At 36.6% G+C, this 19,460-nt stretch overlaps 1 protein-coding gene across 4 annotated transcripts in view; it reads left to right on the top strand.

Annotated features, from left to right (window-relative positions):
* TPK1 (thiamin pyrophosphokinase 1) overlaps window positions 1–19,460 on the top strand; it is a 187,957-nt gene that overhangs the window by 41,760 nt on the left and 126,737 nt on the right. For 2 of the 4 annotated variants that reach the window (XM_084896553.1, XM_084896554.1), the window contains exon 4: window positions 19,363–19,432. The exons of the other annotated variants lie outside the window; for them this stretch is intronic. In XM_084896553.1, coding sequence (XP_084752679.1) covers window positions 19,363–19,432 — 70 coding nt within the window. The remainder of the gene's footprint in view (window positions 1–19,362; window positions 19,433–19,460) is intronic. 4 annotated transcript variants of the gene reach the window in all.

The raw sequence follows: 19,460 nt of genomic DNA on the forward strand, positions 1-19,460 counted from the left end.
ATTCAATGATGACATTTTTTATTTAAGTGTGATGAGTAGGATTGGGAAGGGCTGTTTATTCTTTTCATTTCAGTATAATAGTTTGACAAAAGTGAGAGACACTGACTGATGCTATACACAAACTGTGTTTAATATTTTTATAATGAAGTGCTGGAGTTAAAATAGAAATATCTCTAGCCTCATTCAGATCCTAGTGTGTTGGTTGGTTGTAGGTCTGTCCAGTTTCTTTTCCTTTCCAAATGTATATTTTAAGGGGAGAACACACACACACACACACACACACACACACACACACACACACACTCTGCAAATTAGACTGGGAAGCTGTATTGGGTCACGATCTGACAGAAGTTGGCGCTCACAGGTGAGACCTGGAGTGGAGACTGAAACAGAGAAGGGAGCGGTGCTAGGCCTTTGGGTGTAACCTCATTTCCCCCATTCCAATCCATGGGGGGCTGCAAAGGCCTTGAAAAGTACAGAAGTCTGGTCCATATTAGGAAGACAAACTAAGGGGACAAAGGGCCTCCTCCTTTCCCTGTCCTCCCTTTCCCCCCAGCATTCTGTGCTCAGATTTGGGATCCAATTTTCCTGGGCCATTCAGCACTGGTCTTTCCTGTATTAAAGGATTGTTTTGAGTGCCTTTTGTGTGTTTTCTGGTCGCCTGGTAAATTCTGTAACAAGCATATTGCCTTTTTTGCATCTACCATAACATATCGTTGAAATGTCAGGGTAACTTGTGACTTCCCTTTTCTCCAGACCCCTGGGGCACAACCAAATGTGCTTGGGCGCTGGGACAGAGACCATAACTTCCTTCACTGTTATTGTTATCATGTTAATTGTTGACTTTTAGCTATCCTGTACCCATCTAAGTAAAAGAAGTATGTTTTTATCCAATTCCTGAGGTTTCCCTGCTTTGCTTTCTCCCACCTCTCTCATCTATCACCAGTGGAGTTCATGCAACTCACTAATGTCTCCTCCTTTGATTGTAATGTATAAAAATAGGTGAAAACCCATCCCTCCCTAGCATTATCCCAGTCCCTTGAGATTCTGCTTCCTGGCAATTGTGGACAGTTTGGCTCAAATAAATCACAAAAAATTCTTTACAGGTTTAATGAAATGTTTTTATGTTAACAGTAGTCAATAGTATTTTATAATGCTTTACCTGCAAAATGCTTTTATTGAAGTAAAATCATATCTGAGAAATCTTCTTTGATAGGAGTTCCTAGGACATTAAAAGTAGATGGGGTTGCTTTGGTTCAAGTTCCTCTGGCCACCAGGCCTTCCCACTGCTGCCTGCAAGTCTCTCCACTGATCTGTCACAATGTATTTGAATAACAGGGATTTTTGATAATCCTTCCTTTGCTATTCCTTAGATTTATCTTCTCTATTTATGGTAGCTATGTTGAGAGCAACCTTTGGGTTATAAAGAAATTTTAAAAGGGTTGAATGATGTATTTTTAACGAGTTTGAATGGAATACATCTATAGTTGTTTCATTTTTTTACTTCATGAACTTACACTAATGTAGGTAGGTAGCATGGCTGTTTAAAGATAATATACAGATTTCCATTATGTTTACCATTTTACTATTTGTTAACCAGTTTCCTTATGTTGGCTGTGTAAGCAGATAGAATGAAAAGGAAAAAGATAGATGCTCAAAATGAACTGTTCTGTAAATTTAACATGACATATTTTGTATTTTTAATTATGTGAAGTTTCAAACAGTATTTAATCATCATTGTCTTAGTTTTAAGTGGGATTTCTAGACACAACATTGGTGTATTGCTTGGCATAAAATTTTCTGTTTATGACAGAAAGAAATATAGACTCTGACTTATAGTGAATACAATTTTTTTTATTTTTACTTTACAATGGTGCAAAAGTGATACACGCTTAGTAGAAACCTCATTTCAGATTTTGAATTTTTATCTTTCCCTGGGCAGTGGCAGTGAGCATGTTCAACTGTAGTTCAGAGGTATATGGAAGGGCATTATAGGTAGGGTTTTCAGTTATTGTTTTAAATCTTTTGCAGTTATGTTTAGTGATGGCTGTAATGTGTTAGCCTTGTCTTTTAGTCAGGATTGTTTACAATTTACATTCTCACATTTTACGATCATTTCCTTCAGAAGGGAGTTCTGAGTGAACTATTAGACTCATATGATTAGATGAAAATGGTGAGGAGGTTTTTGTTCCTAAGTGGAGAGAATAGTTTAATGTGTCCCTGTGTACTCATCATCCATCTTGAACAATTACTGGCCAGTTTTGCTTCATATAGACTCTCCCCCACTGGATTATGGGAAATCAAATGTCAGATATCATTTGATTTCCATTCACAAATAAGGAATTTTTTAAAAAGATGAATTTCTGGTCTTTGTTTTATGATGTTGCACTTAATCCTGTATAATCCTATATAATAAAGAGATAATATGCAAATTGACCATCACCCCAACACACAAGATGGCCGCACCCATGTGGTTAATGATGACTGCCCCCATGTAGACACAAGATGGCCAGCAGGGGAGGGCAGTTGCGGGCAGTCTGGCTGGCAGAGGAGTAGTTAAGCATCAACCAGGCTCACAGGAGAGTGGTTAGGGGTGATCAGGCTGGAAGGCAGAAGCAGTTAGGGACAATGAAGCAGGCAGGCAAGTGGTTGGGAGCCAGCAGTCCTGGATTGTGAGAGGGATGTCTGACTGCCCGTTTAGGTCCTACCTTGGTGGGCAATTGGACATCTGGCAGGGGGTCCCAGATTGGACAAGATGCAGCCTGGGCTGAGGGACATCCCCCCGCCTCCTGTGCATGAATTTTTTGCACAGGGCCTCTAATATTAATATAATATACTTAAGCTTCTCCTATTGAAAAATCCCAAAGTGCCTCCTTTGGCATGCATAAATTAAAGCCAGATGCCCAGGAAAATAGATGGAATTGTTACATTTTATTTTATTTCATTTTACTTTTTTAAATGTATTTTTATTGTTGAAAGTAATATAGATGTACCCTCCCCCACCCCCATCCAACCCATCTAGCCCACCCCCTCCGCCCACCTCAGACCTTCACCACACTATTGTCTGTGTCCATGGGTTAATGTATGTAAGTCCTCTGATTAATCTCTCCCTATCCACCTACCCACCTACTCCCACCTACCTACCCAACCCCACCTTTCCTCTGTGGTTCTTCAGTCAGTCTGTTCCATGTTTCTATGCCTCTGGATCTATTTTGTTCATTAGATTCCACATATGAGTGATATCATGTGATACCTTTCTCTGACTAGCTTATTTCTCTTAGCATAATACTCTGTAGGCCTCTCCATGCTGTCTCAAATGGTAAGAGATCTTTCTCTTTTTTTGCTTCTGCATAGTTTTCCATGGTGTAAATATACCACAGCTTTTTTATCCACTCATCTACTGATGGGCACTTGGGCTGTTTCCAGATCTTAGCTAGTATAAACTGTGCTGTTATGAATATAGGGGCGTATATATTCTTTCTGATTGACGTTTTGTATTTTTTAGAATATTTTCCTAGGAGTGAGATACTGGGGTCAAATGGCAGTTCCATTTTTAAGTTTTTGAAGAAATTTCATATTGTCTTCCATAGTGGCTGCAGTATCATCAGTGAACTAGTGTTCCCTTTTCTCCACATCCTTGCCTGCACTTGTCATTTATTGATTTGTTGATGGTAGCTATTCCGATAGGTGTCATTTTAATTTGCATCTCTCTAATGATCAGTAACTTTGAGCATTTTTTAAATATGTATCTTGGCCATCTGTATATCCATTTTAGAGAAGTATCTATTTAGGTCCTTTGTCCATTTTTTAATTGGATTGTTTGTCTTCCTTTTGTTAAGTTGTATGAGTTTCTTATATATTTTGGATATTAATGCTTTATCAAATGTATCATTACCAAATATGTTCTCCCATACAATGGGATCCCTTTTTATTTTGTTGATGGTTTCTTTTGCTGTGGTAGAAACTTTTTGTTTTGAATTGTTACATTTTAGATGTTGTGATCAAACATGCTCCCAGTCTTTCATTCTGCTTTCCTAGATAGAAAAACACTGGATCATCTTTGATGCTTCCTTTTCTTCCTTTCCTCCTTTCTGATATGTTGTCAGACTCTATTGATATTTTTTCTTCTTTAAATGTCTGTTTAATTCATTTTTAACCCTGTATATCACTGCTGCCATCTTCCTTGACTGATCATTCTATGTCTCTCAAGCTATTTTCTCAGATCACATTTTCTTTTCTGTTGCCATTCATCTCTCAGGCTGCCCTTCATAGCTTTCACCATATCCCTTTGCAGTAACTACAGTGTGTACTCCATCCCATTTCAATTCCTTTTTTTGATAATTCAGTTTCTTCCATAGTGGACCGTGTCATAGCCTCATCTTTTTTTTATTTACCAGCATAAACCATCCAGTCTGCTTTCCAGAATGTCCTTCCTCTGTGCTGGGCCAGCCTCACTCTTGCCTCTCTGCTGCAATGTATATTCTCTACTTGGTCTGTAAATCTGTCCTCTCTTCCCTTTGGTCTCTGGTCTACCTTTCCCTCAAGGTCCAGCGTGTTTCTTTCTTCTGTCAAGTCCTTCTCGATGACTCCAGGTCTATATTGACCTTTTCCTTTTTAGAATTTACATAAGTGTGATTAGTGAATGATATGACATGGAGTCTTCAGTTGCCCTTGTTCTTGTATTATTTCAATTCCTTTATGGCTTTCTGTGTCTAAACTGGATAGGTATGTTTTGGAGTACAGGGGCTTTTCAGAACAATATTGTACAAAGGGTATGAACTTCATGTATACCTGTTGATTAAAACTCTTGAATATTATATATACCTGGACTATTTTAACTAACCACCTAGTGTTTTTATAATACACATTCCTGTTTTTGTTGGTGTGTTGTTGTTGATTTTTTGTTGTTTTTTGCAGACTATTTCAGTTATGCTCATTCTGTGTCAAACAGCTCCTTGTTTAGATTTAATTTCTTTGATGAATCCTGTGGGCTCATAATGCATCTGTGATTTTTCCCAATCTTTCAAGAGCTCTTGTATGCCTTTGAATGTTTTTATTGTACTTTTTCACTGAGTTCTTTGAGCTGCAGTGATATATCTGGTCCTGATTTTCATTTGCTTGATGGCAGCATTTTTCTGGTGACTTTCCACTTTTTCCCCCTTTTTACTTTGTTTCTTATACCTTCCCTTGCCTTCCCTCCCTCTCTCTCCTTTAACTTCCTGATCTGGTCTAGATCCTGTTCTTATTTTTATTGATCTTTGAATGAATTGAACTCCCCTCCCTTTCCCCCTCCCTCCCAGACTGGTGGATGTGGGAGCTTAGAGAGCAATGGGAAGTAGAAATTCTTCCTGGTTCACAGAAGCACTTTACCACACAGGGTTGTATATTGAGAGTGTTTAACGTCTACTCATTGATGCCACTGTTCACAATTGGGTCTTGTCTGCTTTGTCTCAGCGACAGTATTTTCTGCATTGATTTTGTATCTAAATCTTGAGCCAAAAGTCTCCTCTCAGCATCTTCCCGTACCCCTACTTGCACTTTGCAGCCTTTAGTAGCAATTCCGCATATGTGGTGATGGGGTGAGAGATTTTTGCCTAGTATTCCATGAGATGTAATTTCCATCTTTTTTCATTCTGTTGGTGTGTGTGTGTGTGTGTGTGTGTGTGTGTGTGTGTGTGTGTGTTTGGAGGTGGGGGGCTTTTAGGGGCATGGAAAAAGGACAGAGACTTCTCCACTCTGCTCTCTCAAAACATTCATCTTTAAAAAAATCTTTAAATTTGTCAATTATTTATTCCAGCTAACAAAAGCTTTCTGTGGAGTAGTATTTAGGATTTGATTTCTTGGCTTCTTTCATTGCCTGGTGACTTCTCTTCTGCTTGTTAATTGTTTTACTGGAGGATGGGATTTCACTGTCTGTTTCCCAGGTGGGTTAACACAAACAGGTGGGGCATCCTACACTGTGAGGATGGTTTGTTTTGAGGGCACACCATAGTAATGACTTATTAAAGTATGGTAGAGATCAATATTTCTATCTCAGTTCACTTCTCTGGGCTATATTGTCCTCCTTTTTGCATTTATGAGGTTGTATACCTTATGAATTATTAAAACATGCTTGACTGCATCTTTTTTAAAAGAATGGAAGTATCTTTTATTTGCCTGCCTTCCTATCCTGAGGCACTGGTTTCCTTTTATTATTGAATTCTACTCAGTGTTGCTTTTTATGTTCCAAGGATCAAAGCTGTAGAGAGAGAAAAGTTCTGTACTTTGGTGGAAAAGGAGATAGTTATTTTAGTTTCTATGATCAAATACCAAATGTTTTCAAATGCATTGCAGCCAAAACAAGGAAAACACAAAACACGCATTACCTGCTCGTCAGTGAGAATGACGTACAGCATGTGTCTTCCAGCAGAATTTATAATTGTTTCAGATTTACAAGCATAGCAATGAGGTACATTTTGCATAATGAAATATTTCTTTTTGTCAATTGTGTTTGCAAGCTGCACTCCATTCATCATGTTTGCAAATAGCACAGCAATGTTTGAGTAACCTGAGCCAAGTGTAATTTCCAACTATTGAAATTAATTTATTTTTAGGTCCTGTTAAAAACTATCATCTAACAATAAATCTTAGTATTTTTCTTTTTACTCTGTTTATATTTCCATTGATTTTTTAAAAATATTTTTTATTTTCACATGAATAAAAGTATTTTTCATTGATGCTTGGCGTGTGAGATGAACTGGAACACAATAAAGGGATTCATAGTCTTATCTCACTGTAACTTACTGTATCATTCTCAGAACTGATTAACATTCTAATTTTGCATCTTCTTTGCCTCATTTTTTTAAAAAGTCACCTATAGACCCTAGAATAGAGAAAAACTAACTATAATAGTATCTATTTTTATTTCCCAGCTGGTGTGGCTCAGTAATTGAGCATGGACCCATGAACCAGGAGGTCACTGTTTGATTCCTGGTTAGGGCACATGCCCACACTAGGGTTCAATCCCTAGCGTGGGGTGTGCAGGAGGCAGCTGATCGATGATTCTCTCTCATCATTGTTGTTTCTATCTCTCCCTTCCTCTTTCTGAAATCATTAAAAACATATTTTAAAAATATTATATACTTTAAGATTGTACTGTTCTCATGTAGATTTGAGACAAGACTTGAGCAAAATGCCTTCAGCTTCTTCCTTTGGGATATATAGCAGGTTCATATATGTAATGGGTGAGAGAGACTTTGTTCCGGGAACTGTATTCCCTTATCATGGATATTATTTATACAACTGCTAATTTTTTAGATTTGGCAATTTTGAAAGTATGGAAGCAAGTAATAGATACTATGTCAAATACATTTTTTACCAATGCTAGTGAAAATAAATGCAGTGTCAGCCACAATATACATTTAAATCTCCTTGTTGGCACATTAAAAAGGTAAAAAGAAACACGAATAATTGTAATACTGTCTTATTTAACACAGTCTACTTAGAGTATTATCATTTTCAACATATAATCAATGTAAAAATTATTAATGATAATTTAATAATCTTTTTGTGCCTATTCTAAGAAATCCAGTTTCTTACAACATACATCATACAACATACAGCACATTTCATTTGAGACCTGCATTTAATATTCTTTTTGTATCTATTCTAAGAAATCCAGTTTCTTACAACATACATCATACAACTATTGTACAACATACTGCACATTGCATTTGAGACCAGCTTCATTTCATATGCCTAATACCCAAGTAGCTAGTGGCTACCATACTGTATGGTATAGTCTAGACTGTGATCCCTTTGAGAGTTAGAACCATGTCTGGTTTTTGCTGCATTTCTGGCTGGTGTAGGTGCTCATTCATTCTGTGCCCACAAGTGAATGAGTGAATGAACAAAATATACTGGGAAGGTTATTATGTAGATTGATGCTAGTCACTAATACTGGTAATATCAGTATCTTCCTGTTGATAGCAGTGGAGGCAAGCTTTGAAGAGATAAGTTGCCAAGTATTTATTGCAGGAGACCAATAGGTGGTCAGTTTGATGTACCTTCCAGCTGATGTCCCTACATGCCAGCATTTGACAGCACCTTTCACATTTACTGAGAGACTAAGATGCTTCCTCCACAGTAGTTGTCTGCAAATTTATAATCAAGTCCCATTGTACACATTAAAACAAATGCACGCCAGTGTGTCTGCTTTAGTTTGATACAGCTGTATAAGTCAGTGCAGTTCATCTGGATTGCAAAGGTTTTACGTAGTGAAAGTAATATGTGCATGTTCTGTGACCCAGTGAACACCCACTTAGCATAAACCACTGAGATGAGGTTTTGTTCTGTGCACAGGAGGCATGGAAATAATTGCAGAATTTTTTAAAATAGTAAGAACATAGAAGCCACCTAAGTATCTATTAATAGATCAGATAAACATTTTGGACACATTCATTAATTTTGTACAAAAGTTAAATGTATCTAATGAGCTAGATTTGTATTTTGCTTCAAAACAATGTTTTAGTGATAAAGGCAAGTGTTGGAACACCATTTTAAAAAATTAAAAATAACAGATTACACAATATTATACATTGCTCATTGATGCAAATGCATACTACATCAAAATTAAAAAAAAACTATAAAGAAAAAACCAGTTTGGTTTGTCATTAGAGAGAGATTTAAAGTTTAGGAAATATAATCTTATGTAGTTTTTTTTGTAACACAAAGTGCTGATGATAAAAACTGGTCATTCTAGGTTGTGGTCACAGAGGGGTTATTTTACTCTTTGTTCTTTGAGATATGGTTCTAACTTTATGTTTTATATATTCAGAGAATCTCCTTCGGGCCTATATATTTTTTTAAAGTAAAAATTCAGGATTAAAAACTGGAGATATTTTTCTTTATCGGTATACTCCACATAAATTATTTTGGTCCTTTGCAGAAAAAGATGCACAGGTGGAGAAGTGCTCCTTTGATGTATGCAAGTACAAAAGTACACTTTATAACCGAATTTATTTTGTTCTGTGCATTTCAGGCTAGCTTTAATCCAGAATTTTAATTCCCTTTGGGGAAATACTAAATAAACTCAGTGTCCGCCTAGGACCTCTGAGTGAGTTAAATAGTATTTTTTAAAATCTGTAATAGCCTGAGTTTTTTAAAGATGATGTGGCTGTGGTATATTTCAGTTCAGTTCAGCAAGCACTGTGGAAGGCTGTATGTGCCAGGTGTGCATCAGGCTCGAGGGTGACCAGAACCAAATGAATAGACAAACATTCCCTGTCACAGTGGCAAAGAACAATTCTTTTTTCTGAAGTTATCACTCTGTTGCCTATTAGCTTCACACCTAGCCTTCATTACCTCTCTGGGATCCCGGAGCTGGCCGTTGTGTCAGCAGAGGACAGGGGAAGCCAATGGGTCTTGTCTTCCTGGTCCAGTGTCTTTCTTGTGTCTGGTGCTTGCAGTGCCTGGGGTCAGTCATACCTGTCACCTTCCCTTTTAGTCAGCTTCCCCTGAAACATCAGGTGGTATCTCAACAGATTACTGTGAAGTGGGACACCTTCTTTGACCAGCTCTCTCCAGCACCCTTTCAGGGGGCTTCATGGTGAATCCAAGGCCAGCACCTCCTTGCAAATGGGGTCCCCGAGCACATCAGAGATAGGAAGTCTCTATCGTCCCACCCCTGCGCCCCTTCCAGTGCTGTCTACTTCCTGCCTCTGCTGCTCCTGTGTTCTTTACCTTCAGCCTTCTACCACTGCAGTCCCTGTTAGTGATTCCCTCATATTCCAATCACTTTCACAAATGACTTCCTCTGTTCAAATTTCTCCATGGTGTCCCCTGATTGGATGCTGATGGAAACAGAAGGCAAACTGTATTTTCTCCAGAATCCTAAGGTCAGTAAAAGTGACTATTATTTAAAAGCTCTCTTAAACCTTTTCAACCTGCTCTCCCTTTTCTCTTAACAAGACATGACGCTAGCTCTCTGAATGGGCTGTCGAATCAGCGAATGCAAGCATCTCTTGCCATTGTTCTATTGCACTGGAAGAACCATGTGCATGATTCTTACTGATAAAGTTGATGGTTCGGATTCTAAGCTTGTGTTGTTTCGCCCTTATACTTCAGCTTGCTTTTTACTGAGCCATCTCAAATACAGGGCAGGCTTTCCATGTAGCAAAAGCAATGTGGGCTTTATTACTAAGAGTATCTAGATTCCCATTCTCACTCCATTGCTGTAATAATTCTAATTCCATAACATGTAAACAAAAAAAAATGATTTTCTAAATCCAGGTTCTCACTCTGAAGACCACAAGAAAATTCATTATGTAATTAGGGAAAACACTTTCTATTTTTGAGCTCATAGTCCTTGTCTGAAGATAGAAAATAAAACACAAGTCTTTCAGGTTCATTGTGTTGTAATAAAGCCTTACTAGCAACGTGTAGATGGTCAGATTCCTTTGCTGCTTTTACAGCATTTGATCTAAGACAAAAATAACAATATTTTATTTCAGCCACTTTTGTAACTATGTAGTGAAATCTCATTGTGCTTTTAACTTGAGTTTCTCTAATAACTAATCTAATGATGTTGAACATATTTTCATGTGCTTATTAACAATCTCCCTAGCTTTTGTTCTTCATGTTATATTTCCAGAAAAGAACATTTCTTAATATTCTTAATCTTAAACACTTTTTTTTAAAACAAACAGGAAAAAACTGATGTTTTAGGTTTTTCTTTCAGAATCTGCCTCAGCAGTTGTTCCTGAGCTTTCACACTAAGGCTTCTTTACCACAAGTGACCTCACATATTCAGGTCCTTCCTAGTATTTCTGTTTCTTGTTTCCTTTGGTTTCGGATGAACCAAGACAAACAAGGACACCTGAACTCAAGCCCAAACAATAAAATTGCTCTGAGCAGCACTTGGTAACAGTGCAGCTTCTGTCCTACAAACTGTATTTCATGTATTAAACTTTCATTAAAATCTTTGATAATGTCAGTCATTTGATAATTAGCACTGGTATGAAATATTTCCATTAGGCAGAACACCTTGAGGTAAATGACTGTAAAGAAAACTGGGAGAAAGCCATGCAAACCTTCACACACCTCATCATAAGAACACAAGTGGATCTGTATGGTTATAATATGAATGGAGCAGTAAAATTTTGAAAGATGATAGAAGGCCAAGAATAACAAGACCTTGTGGGTGGCCAAGCATTAGAACTCACAGGAAGGATGGGGATTAGGGAATACAGAACAGTTGTAAATGCTAACTGTGCATTTGTTGCTCAATACAGGAGCCTAGGAGTCATCTCTGATTCCTTTTCACCATCCTTCTATCTAGTCTTAGCCAACCCAGGCACTTTCACCTCCCAGGTATATCTTGAAATACACCAAAGTTAGAACACTCAACTTAAAACCCATAGTGACTGCCATTCACACTAAACTCTGTTCCATCTGTGGTTGCCTTTAACTCCACTGAGCTTTGTCTCTTACAGCCATTCCCTTATTTGACTAAACTCCAGAGCAACTGACCTTCTGTTAGTTTTAAAAATGAGCTCTTCTTCATGCCTAAATAAATTATGTTTTAAAGACTCAGATTAATTTGTCTCTCAGAATGCCCTGATATAACTTGAAAATTAGGAAATGTGAGGGTTAGTGAGGCATTTACTCACCCCTTGAAGCATTTTGCTCTTTCCTTGTGCTTTGTCCCACATGGTTATAGCTCTTAAACCAAAGGAGGCCCAATTGAATTCTTGCTTTTAACCAGAGCCCAGTGATTCCTCTACTTTCCATCTTTTTTTCTATAAATATTATCCAGTTCTTTTCCCATTCTTTTGATTCAGAGCCTTTAGAAAACACCCCCCCCTTTTTTTTTTCTAAGCAGCATAAATTAGCTTGCTTTATTTTGCTTAGTTGGAAAAATAGCATAGTCAAGTTCTAAGATTATAGTGTTAGATTCTTACAATATTTAGCAGTAAAATGTGATTATTTTTCAGTTTCTAGTTTTATTAAGAGTGAATTGTTAAAGATAAGCTATCATTAATATGAACAATTGGTGATTATTGTTTAACCAAAAGAATAGATGTATTTACTAGAAATACTCACTAAAATTGTGTTAAATATTTTTATGAAGATATCAGAGGTACTAGAAGAGTTATAGGTATGGTCAAAGTAGGCATTTTTCTAGATCTGCAAATTAAGATAAAGACCACTTTTTGTGTAACAATTCTGGGTTTGATACTTTTTCACTTTTGATATATGCAACAATAATCCCTCATTTAAAATGTGCCTTGCATGTAATTTTGGAGATCTGTTACTACTGTTTCATAAAATAAAAGCAGAGGGGAAGGAATTCTAGTGCCAAGGGAACAGGAAAAGGAGGCAAATCTCTACATTCTTCTAATGCGTTACATATTTGCATCAACAAAGTGATTTAAAAAACAGCAACAACAACAAACTTTTACTTTTGCCAAGTGGACCAGCCCCAATCGTTGCTCTTTTCTTCCATTCCAACGGTTGGTGGTTCTAGGCATGTCATAATTTTTGCCCATTCATAGAGATCTGCCACATCTCATTGTTTTGTCACTACACTTTACCAGTGTCATACATTATGAAGTGAACTGAGCTAATAAAAGCTGTCACTCTTCATGCTCACTGTCTAAGTGGTATCTGAGTGATGGTTGCTTCTCATCTGATGTGTGAGATGATGTGAAACAACCCAGCACATCCTGGAAGACAGTCAGAGGATCTGTCTTTGGCTGTTGTAACTGGTGGCAATAATAGTAATAGGGTCTCAAATGATAGGAAAGGGTGTTGGGTCATGCTAGACGATTAACCAGAATATAAAAGCTATCTATGCATGCAGTGGTTGTATGTGAAGTCTTACTGCTGACTCAGAAAGCTAAAGTCGAGCATTATGTGGTAGCCTTGTGTCTGGGATAGCTATGAAGGCAGTTTAGCTGGCACATAAGTTGATTTGTTAATTCACCTGCCTTTAGTAGTTAGGTAGTTGTTGTTTATGGATGACAGTCCTGCTTTTAAATTAGAAGTTTAGAGAATAGCAAAGAGCAAGTTTGCCTAACAGCTATGTATTGAAACTCTGGACATAGTGTTGGATGTGAATAGTCCTCTAGTTAGTGCACTGGCTCTTGGGACACTTGGCATTATCTTTGTATATTTTTGGTTGTTACGACTCAGGAGTATTGTAGGCATCTAATGAATAAGGCCAAGGATGCTGCTGAACATCCTACAATGTGCTGGACAACCCCGCACACCAAAGGCCCACATTGTGAATAGTGCCAAGGTTGAGCAGCCCTGTTTATGACAACAACAACACGGTCTGTATACGTTTTCTTATTTCCTATAAACTGAGTGTATTTGCCACCTTGTACCTAAAGGGTAGTCAATCTTTAGTAAAAATGTAATCCTCCTCACAACTCACAAACATGTATACGCTAGCTTCACATACAAGACCCTATTTTTCTGTGCAGCTTAGCTAATTGCAGCTTTTACACACTTACAAGCTTTACTCGTTTTTTTAGAAAAAAATTCCCTGTGCCAATTTATGATAGACAATTTGATGTTTGGCTGTTAAGATTTTTTCAATAATGAGGTATTTGGTATCACTTAGTGTCAAAGAGGAAACTGATTGTAAACTTGACAAATAGCATCAAGAATGCGTAAATGTCATACATGCTTTATCTCCATGGCGCATATCTAGGAGAGGAGGAGAGAAAAGGTTGCAGAGAGAAAGGGAAAGAGAATTTACATAGCATATGTACTCAATATAAGTACCACGTATTATTTTCATTTGAAATAAGGATAATTCTGTGCTCCTGACTTGACTAAAATTTGAGAGAATTCCCCTCACTATTTGTGCATGTTGCAATAATGTGAGTTTTCCTAATAATTGCACACAAATATAGTATAAATAAGACCTTTCATCTGAAGTTTTAAGTTAGCTAAGTATCAGTTAATTATGCATTTTGGTGCTCCTGTGAGCAAAGGAAGTTGTGCTCTCTCTGTCAGAGAGTGAATATTTCCATGCAGTGCTTTCAATGAAAGTTTTCCCACAGGAGATGAATCCTTGATGGGGAAGCGGTTCATCTGTTTGTTCACCTGTCCAGAAACTAACCGATTTGGAACATAATCAAGGTTTTGCTGATGATAGTTTGCCTATTATTTGAGACACTATCTGTAAAAATACAAGCCCTTCTTCTTAAGGGCTTGATCTGGCACAGATGTGAGGAATATATGTTTTTGCAGTAGAAATGAATAAGGCTAGTGCCAGGCTGGTGCCCATGGCTGGGAGACTCAACCAGTGTTCTTATCTCCTAGCTTTCTCTTTACTGTTTGGCCCTCATTCTCTGGGTCAAGATGATGGGTCACAGGACCAGGCTTCTACTGTTAGTTTGTTGGACAGTAGAGAAAGGGAACCTAGAAAGTTTTAGGCCTCATTATCTTTGGCACATCTCTGCCTTTGAATCAGTCACTCTGGGCAGAGAGTGCAAGGGTGAGGTTCCCTTGAAGAAAACTAGTTATGCAGAAATTAAATCTTCTATCCAGTCCTCTTCTGCCGAAGTACCACAGTAATCAATTTCTTGTGCTTAAAATTGTATAAATGTAAAAGTAAATACCTTTATTATTTTATATACAGGTTATAGTAACTCCTGTGTTGTTGGGTTTTTTGTGTGTGTGTGGTTTTTGGTTTTTTTATCTTTTATCATTGATTAATATATTAACAAAGTAACCTTGGCCTGATTCTTAGTTTTCTTGAATCTGGTATATTCTTCTCCATTTGAGTTGCTCTGCTACAAGGAAGACTTAACCAAGATTTATTTAAAATTGCTAATAACAATGTGTCTTATAAGAGATAGCACAATATAGGAGTTTTGTTTTCTTATGGTTCCATAATAGGGCCAGGTATATTTTACCAGCATTCAATTGGTGGCCATTTAAGTTTGTTACTAGTTTTTCATAGAATTTTTGGATTAGAGGGCATGCACAGTTAAATTTTTATATATCTGCCAAACTGTCCCTCAAATCTGTGGCCTCATCAACAAGATGTTATAGAATCTGTTTGGACATGCTCTTTCCTTCTAGTTTTATCTATGTTGTCTCTCTAGTCTCTGAAAAATTTTGTGAATTTGGTAAAATAGATATAATTATTTTTCATTCAAGTCAGCATTCTTGGAATTAGCTCAGAGTCTTACTACTAACAGGTACTTGATTTAGACTAAAATTGAAATCTATATCTGGTGTTCTTTTATTTAACTGAAACTGAAAAATGTTTAATTTTATTTTTTCTTCTAAATGTTTGGAACTAATTTAATACTCTATTTTTCAGGAAATCAAATAATATTTCTCCATCTTTCTTTAGTGGAAATTAATAAAATAACCAATTAGTTATGTTTAAAGTGAAAATCTTCATTTTCAGTAACGTTATTTATTTATTTTTTAAATATGTTTTATTGATTTTTTTACAGAGAGGAAGAGAGAGGGATAGAGAGTTAGAAACATTGATGAGAGAGAATCATCAGTCAGCTGCCTCTTGCACACTCCCTACTGGGGATGTGCCTGCAACCAAGGTACCTGCCCTTGACCGGAATCGAACCTGGGACCTTTCAGTCCACAGACCGATGCTCTGCCACTGAGCCAGACCGGTTTTGGCCATTTTCAGTAACTTTAAATTACATTATACCAGGCTAAAAAAAATGAGAGCTTAAGATGTGTTTAATATATTCACTGGTGGTACCAATATAAAAATGTTTATAGTTTTTTGAATGCATTTTATTCTTTAGCTGTTTATCAGCTTGATGCATAGTAAAGAATTGCTTGACCATTGAAGTTATAGTATTTGACAAATCTGCAACAATTTTGCTGAATAAGCCAATGAACTATTTATATTAAAAAATAACTCATGCAGTAACTACTATTCATTAAAGCTTGGAACAATTTAAATGATGGAGTGAACATATTTTTGAGGCTGAGTCATTATGATTTATCAAAAATATCTTGTTAAAGAACACCATTTACTTCCGGTTCTTTTAGTTGATCACTTTCATTAACAGTGATATTTTGTTCATTTTTCAAATTGCTATCAATGAATTTATGCCAACATTATTTAGAACATGCTTGAAGAATTTTATATTTTAATGCAGTTTTATTTATGATGTAGAATATATTTTGAAATAATTAAAGCATTTTGTTAATAAAATTTTAAATGTGGTAGAACACATAATTTTTATCAAGCTTTATTGAAAACAAAATAGTTTTAGGGACAGTGTGGAACTTGTTCCTTTTAGATGGGTTGCGCCCCAACATCTAGGTCAAGAGAGAATAGTGTATAAGTTTCATCAAGGTTATTTTAGCTCCCTTTGCTTTTAAAACAGGAATAAATGTGGACAATTTTACTTTCTGTGATCTAGTTACCTCTCTTTTCATAAACTATTCTGCAATATCAGTTTAAATCTAGGTATGATAAATAACAGGCATTGGGAAAAGGTTCTGGATTGTAAAAATAACACTGATCTTAGCTGAACCAGATTTATTAATAAGCAGCTTTACAGATTTGTGCACTCTCTCCTTATTCCCCCACTGCATTTTGTTGCTTTTATTATAGCACTCCTTAGAATCTACAGGGCATTGTGCATATACTTCCTTGTTTCTCTTTTTTCTACTATAACGTGAGCCTGGATCTGTTTGTTATTCATCTTTCTATTGTAGATAGGGCCTGGCACATAATTGATATAATGTTGACGTCAACTGATCTTGCCAAAATAATAGTCTGTGAAAGTTATTCTTTTTGATCATCTTAGCTACTAAAAATTATTCCTTAGATTTTCATATTACTTCAATTAATCTGTTTTACATAAAAGGATCCCATGTGCTTGTTAATTTGTTTATAGAGAATTATTTGTACAGTTGGAGGGTAATTATTAATAGTTCACCATCTGTTTCTATTTACCAGTCTTTCCAATCTCCATATTCAGTTACTCTAAGCCAGATATTTTATATGAGATTATCATTCCACTTAGATTTTGATGATTCTCTAACTTTTTGGTTTTGATTTTTTTAAATGTGCAGAATGTTCTGTAATCTTTTGCAAGTAATTTTTGTGGCTTAATTTGCATTTGGGTGCCTTTCCTTATAAGGAACTGTGCATTATTGGTAAGTGGAAATATGAGATGTCTGTCTCAGATATCTTTGTAAAATTCATATTTTTGTTTTTCTCCTTTGAGTAACTCAGACTTTACTTTCCTATCAACATGAGACTTTAAACTCTATTTTAATTCTAACAAAAATGGGGAAAGAGGACTCATTTATTTTTCTTTTTACCTCCCTTTATATCATTTTACCCTTCCTTACTTATAAAATGATCATCTAAATTTCATCAACATGCATTTAGAATAGCATATAAAACAAAGAGTATTATAACTTTTTGTTTATTTTTAATTATAGTTAACATTCAGCCTTATTTTATATTAGTTTCAGGTGTACAGCATAATGGTTAGAAAATCATATACTTTACAAAGTGTCCCCCCGATATTTTCAGTACCCAACTGGAACCATACATAGTTATTACAATACTAGAGCCCTCATGCATGAATTTGTTCATGGGTGGGGTCCAGCTGGCTTGCCCTAATCAGGGCCCAATTGGGGCTGGGCTGGCTGGGTGTGGGAGGAGTGATGCGGGAGATCAGACCTCCGCCGCCCCCACCCCCAATTGGGGTGGTGGGGGTGATCCATGGCTGGAGTGTGCATCAAAGCAACCAGTCATTCCGGTCATTCAGGTGTTCCAGTCGCTTGGCTTTTATATATATAGATTAATGACTATACTAGTATTCCCTAGGCTGTATTTTACATCCCTGTGACTGTTTTGTAACTACTTCTTAATCCCTTTACCTTCTTCACTCAGCCTCTCAACCCCCTCCCCTTTGACAACCATATGTCAGGGCTCTTAGTAAGTGAATGCTTACTGTGTTCCAGTATTGTGATGAGCAATATATATATATATATTTTTTTTTTTTCATTAGATCACTAATTGCTTAATAATTCATATAATCCCCACTTACAAATGAGAAAGCTGAAGCAAAAAAGGAATATATCTTGGCCACTTGGCCTCTGTTCTGTTTCTGATACAGATCAAAGAAAATAGTTTACAAGTGGGTTAGTGGAAAATACATTAGGACTTTTATTTCTGCCAATGTACTCAATTAGCTATCGTTTATACTAACTAGCCTACCTGTTATAAAACACCTGGAATATTATAAAGGTTCTTTTAAATGTATAGCTCAATTTGCCAAAAGGTAAGAGGATTTCATAAGTGCCACAGAATGAAGAAGTAGCTCAGAATACTTGTTTCTTCTGAAGCTGCTGATGCCCAGGGTCTTTACTGAGCTGTGAGACTTAGAGACTTGTGTTTAACAGTTATTGGGAACAGGAGGCAAGGCTGTGGTTGGTCTGTTAAGGTTGAAGAATTAGAACCTCAGACAGCTCTGCATTCACTCTCATCACCCAGGATAAAATATGAAGCTTGATCCTAAACCATTAGGTAAAGGTATTTAAAAAATGAAAGAGGAAATTAAGACCAAGAGACCAAACATTTCTAGGAAAATTAGAAATTAGGGAAGTAACAATAAATCTAGGAGTCTATGAACTGAGAAAATCTCAAAGAATAGGAAAATTAGAGCAATATCTAACAACTAATCCCAATATCAATATCTAATACCAATTCAGCAACATCAATGCTAGAGTGACAGCAGGGAGCAGGCTTAGGAAGGCAACAGATGAAAGCCCCAGTTGGAGAGTCAGCCAGTTTATTTTAGATCTTCCTGTGTTTTCAGTCAATTTTGTATCACCTTCACAATTTTCAGTTTTCACACATTGTCTAGATTATTAGTGACAATATTTTCAAATAAATTTATGTTACGCTTATGATTCATTTTTTAAAGAAACCTTCTATATCACATGAAATTTGGAAACCCATAATACTTGTTATAAAGGATATGTATCTGTAAACATTAATTTAAAAAGAAAACAGAGTTATAACCGTTACCTGTTAGTGAATGTGAGGTTTGTCTTCTGCCATCCAGCAGAAAAAAACAAGCTTTAAAGGATATTGAGGACATCACATCAGCAATAAGAGAAAATCGAAAAAGAGGCAGAAAGGAAATATACTGTCTGCAGAGGATTCTGTCTTTCTGGATGTGCCATGTGCAAATGTATTGGTAACAGCAGCATCACTAGCTGAGTGTGGAATAATCTGAGAAGGGAAGTGTGATTGTATGTGTATGAGGGCCTGTTTTTCAGTATTCAACCTTCGGAAGCTATTGCTCTAAGCTTCCTATGTTGATATGCTCTTTTTTTTCTCCTTTCTATTTAAAGCTCTTTTAAGAGCCTGTGCTGATGGAGGTGCCAACCGCTTATATGATATCACTGATGGAGAGAGGGAACGGTAAGCTTTCTTTAAGCCAATGTCTGTG

Source organism: Pipistrellus hanaki, assembly GCF_964339955.1.
Source record: "Pipistrellus hanaki genome assembly, chromosome: 10".
NCBI classification, from domain to species: domain Eukaryota; kingdom Metazoa; phylum Chordata; class Mammalia; order Chiroptera; family Vespertilionidae; genus Pipistrellus; species Pipistrellus hanaki.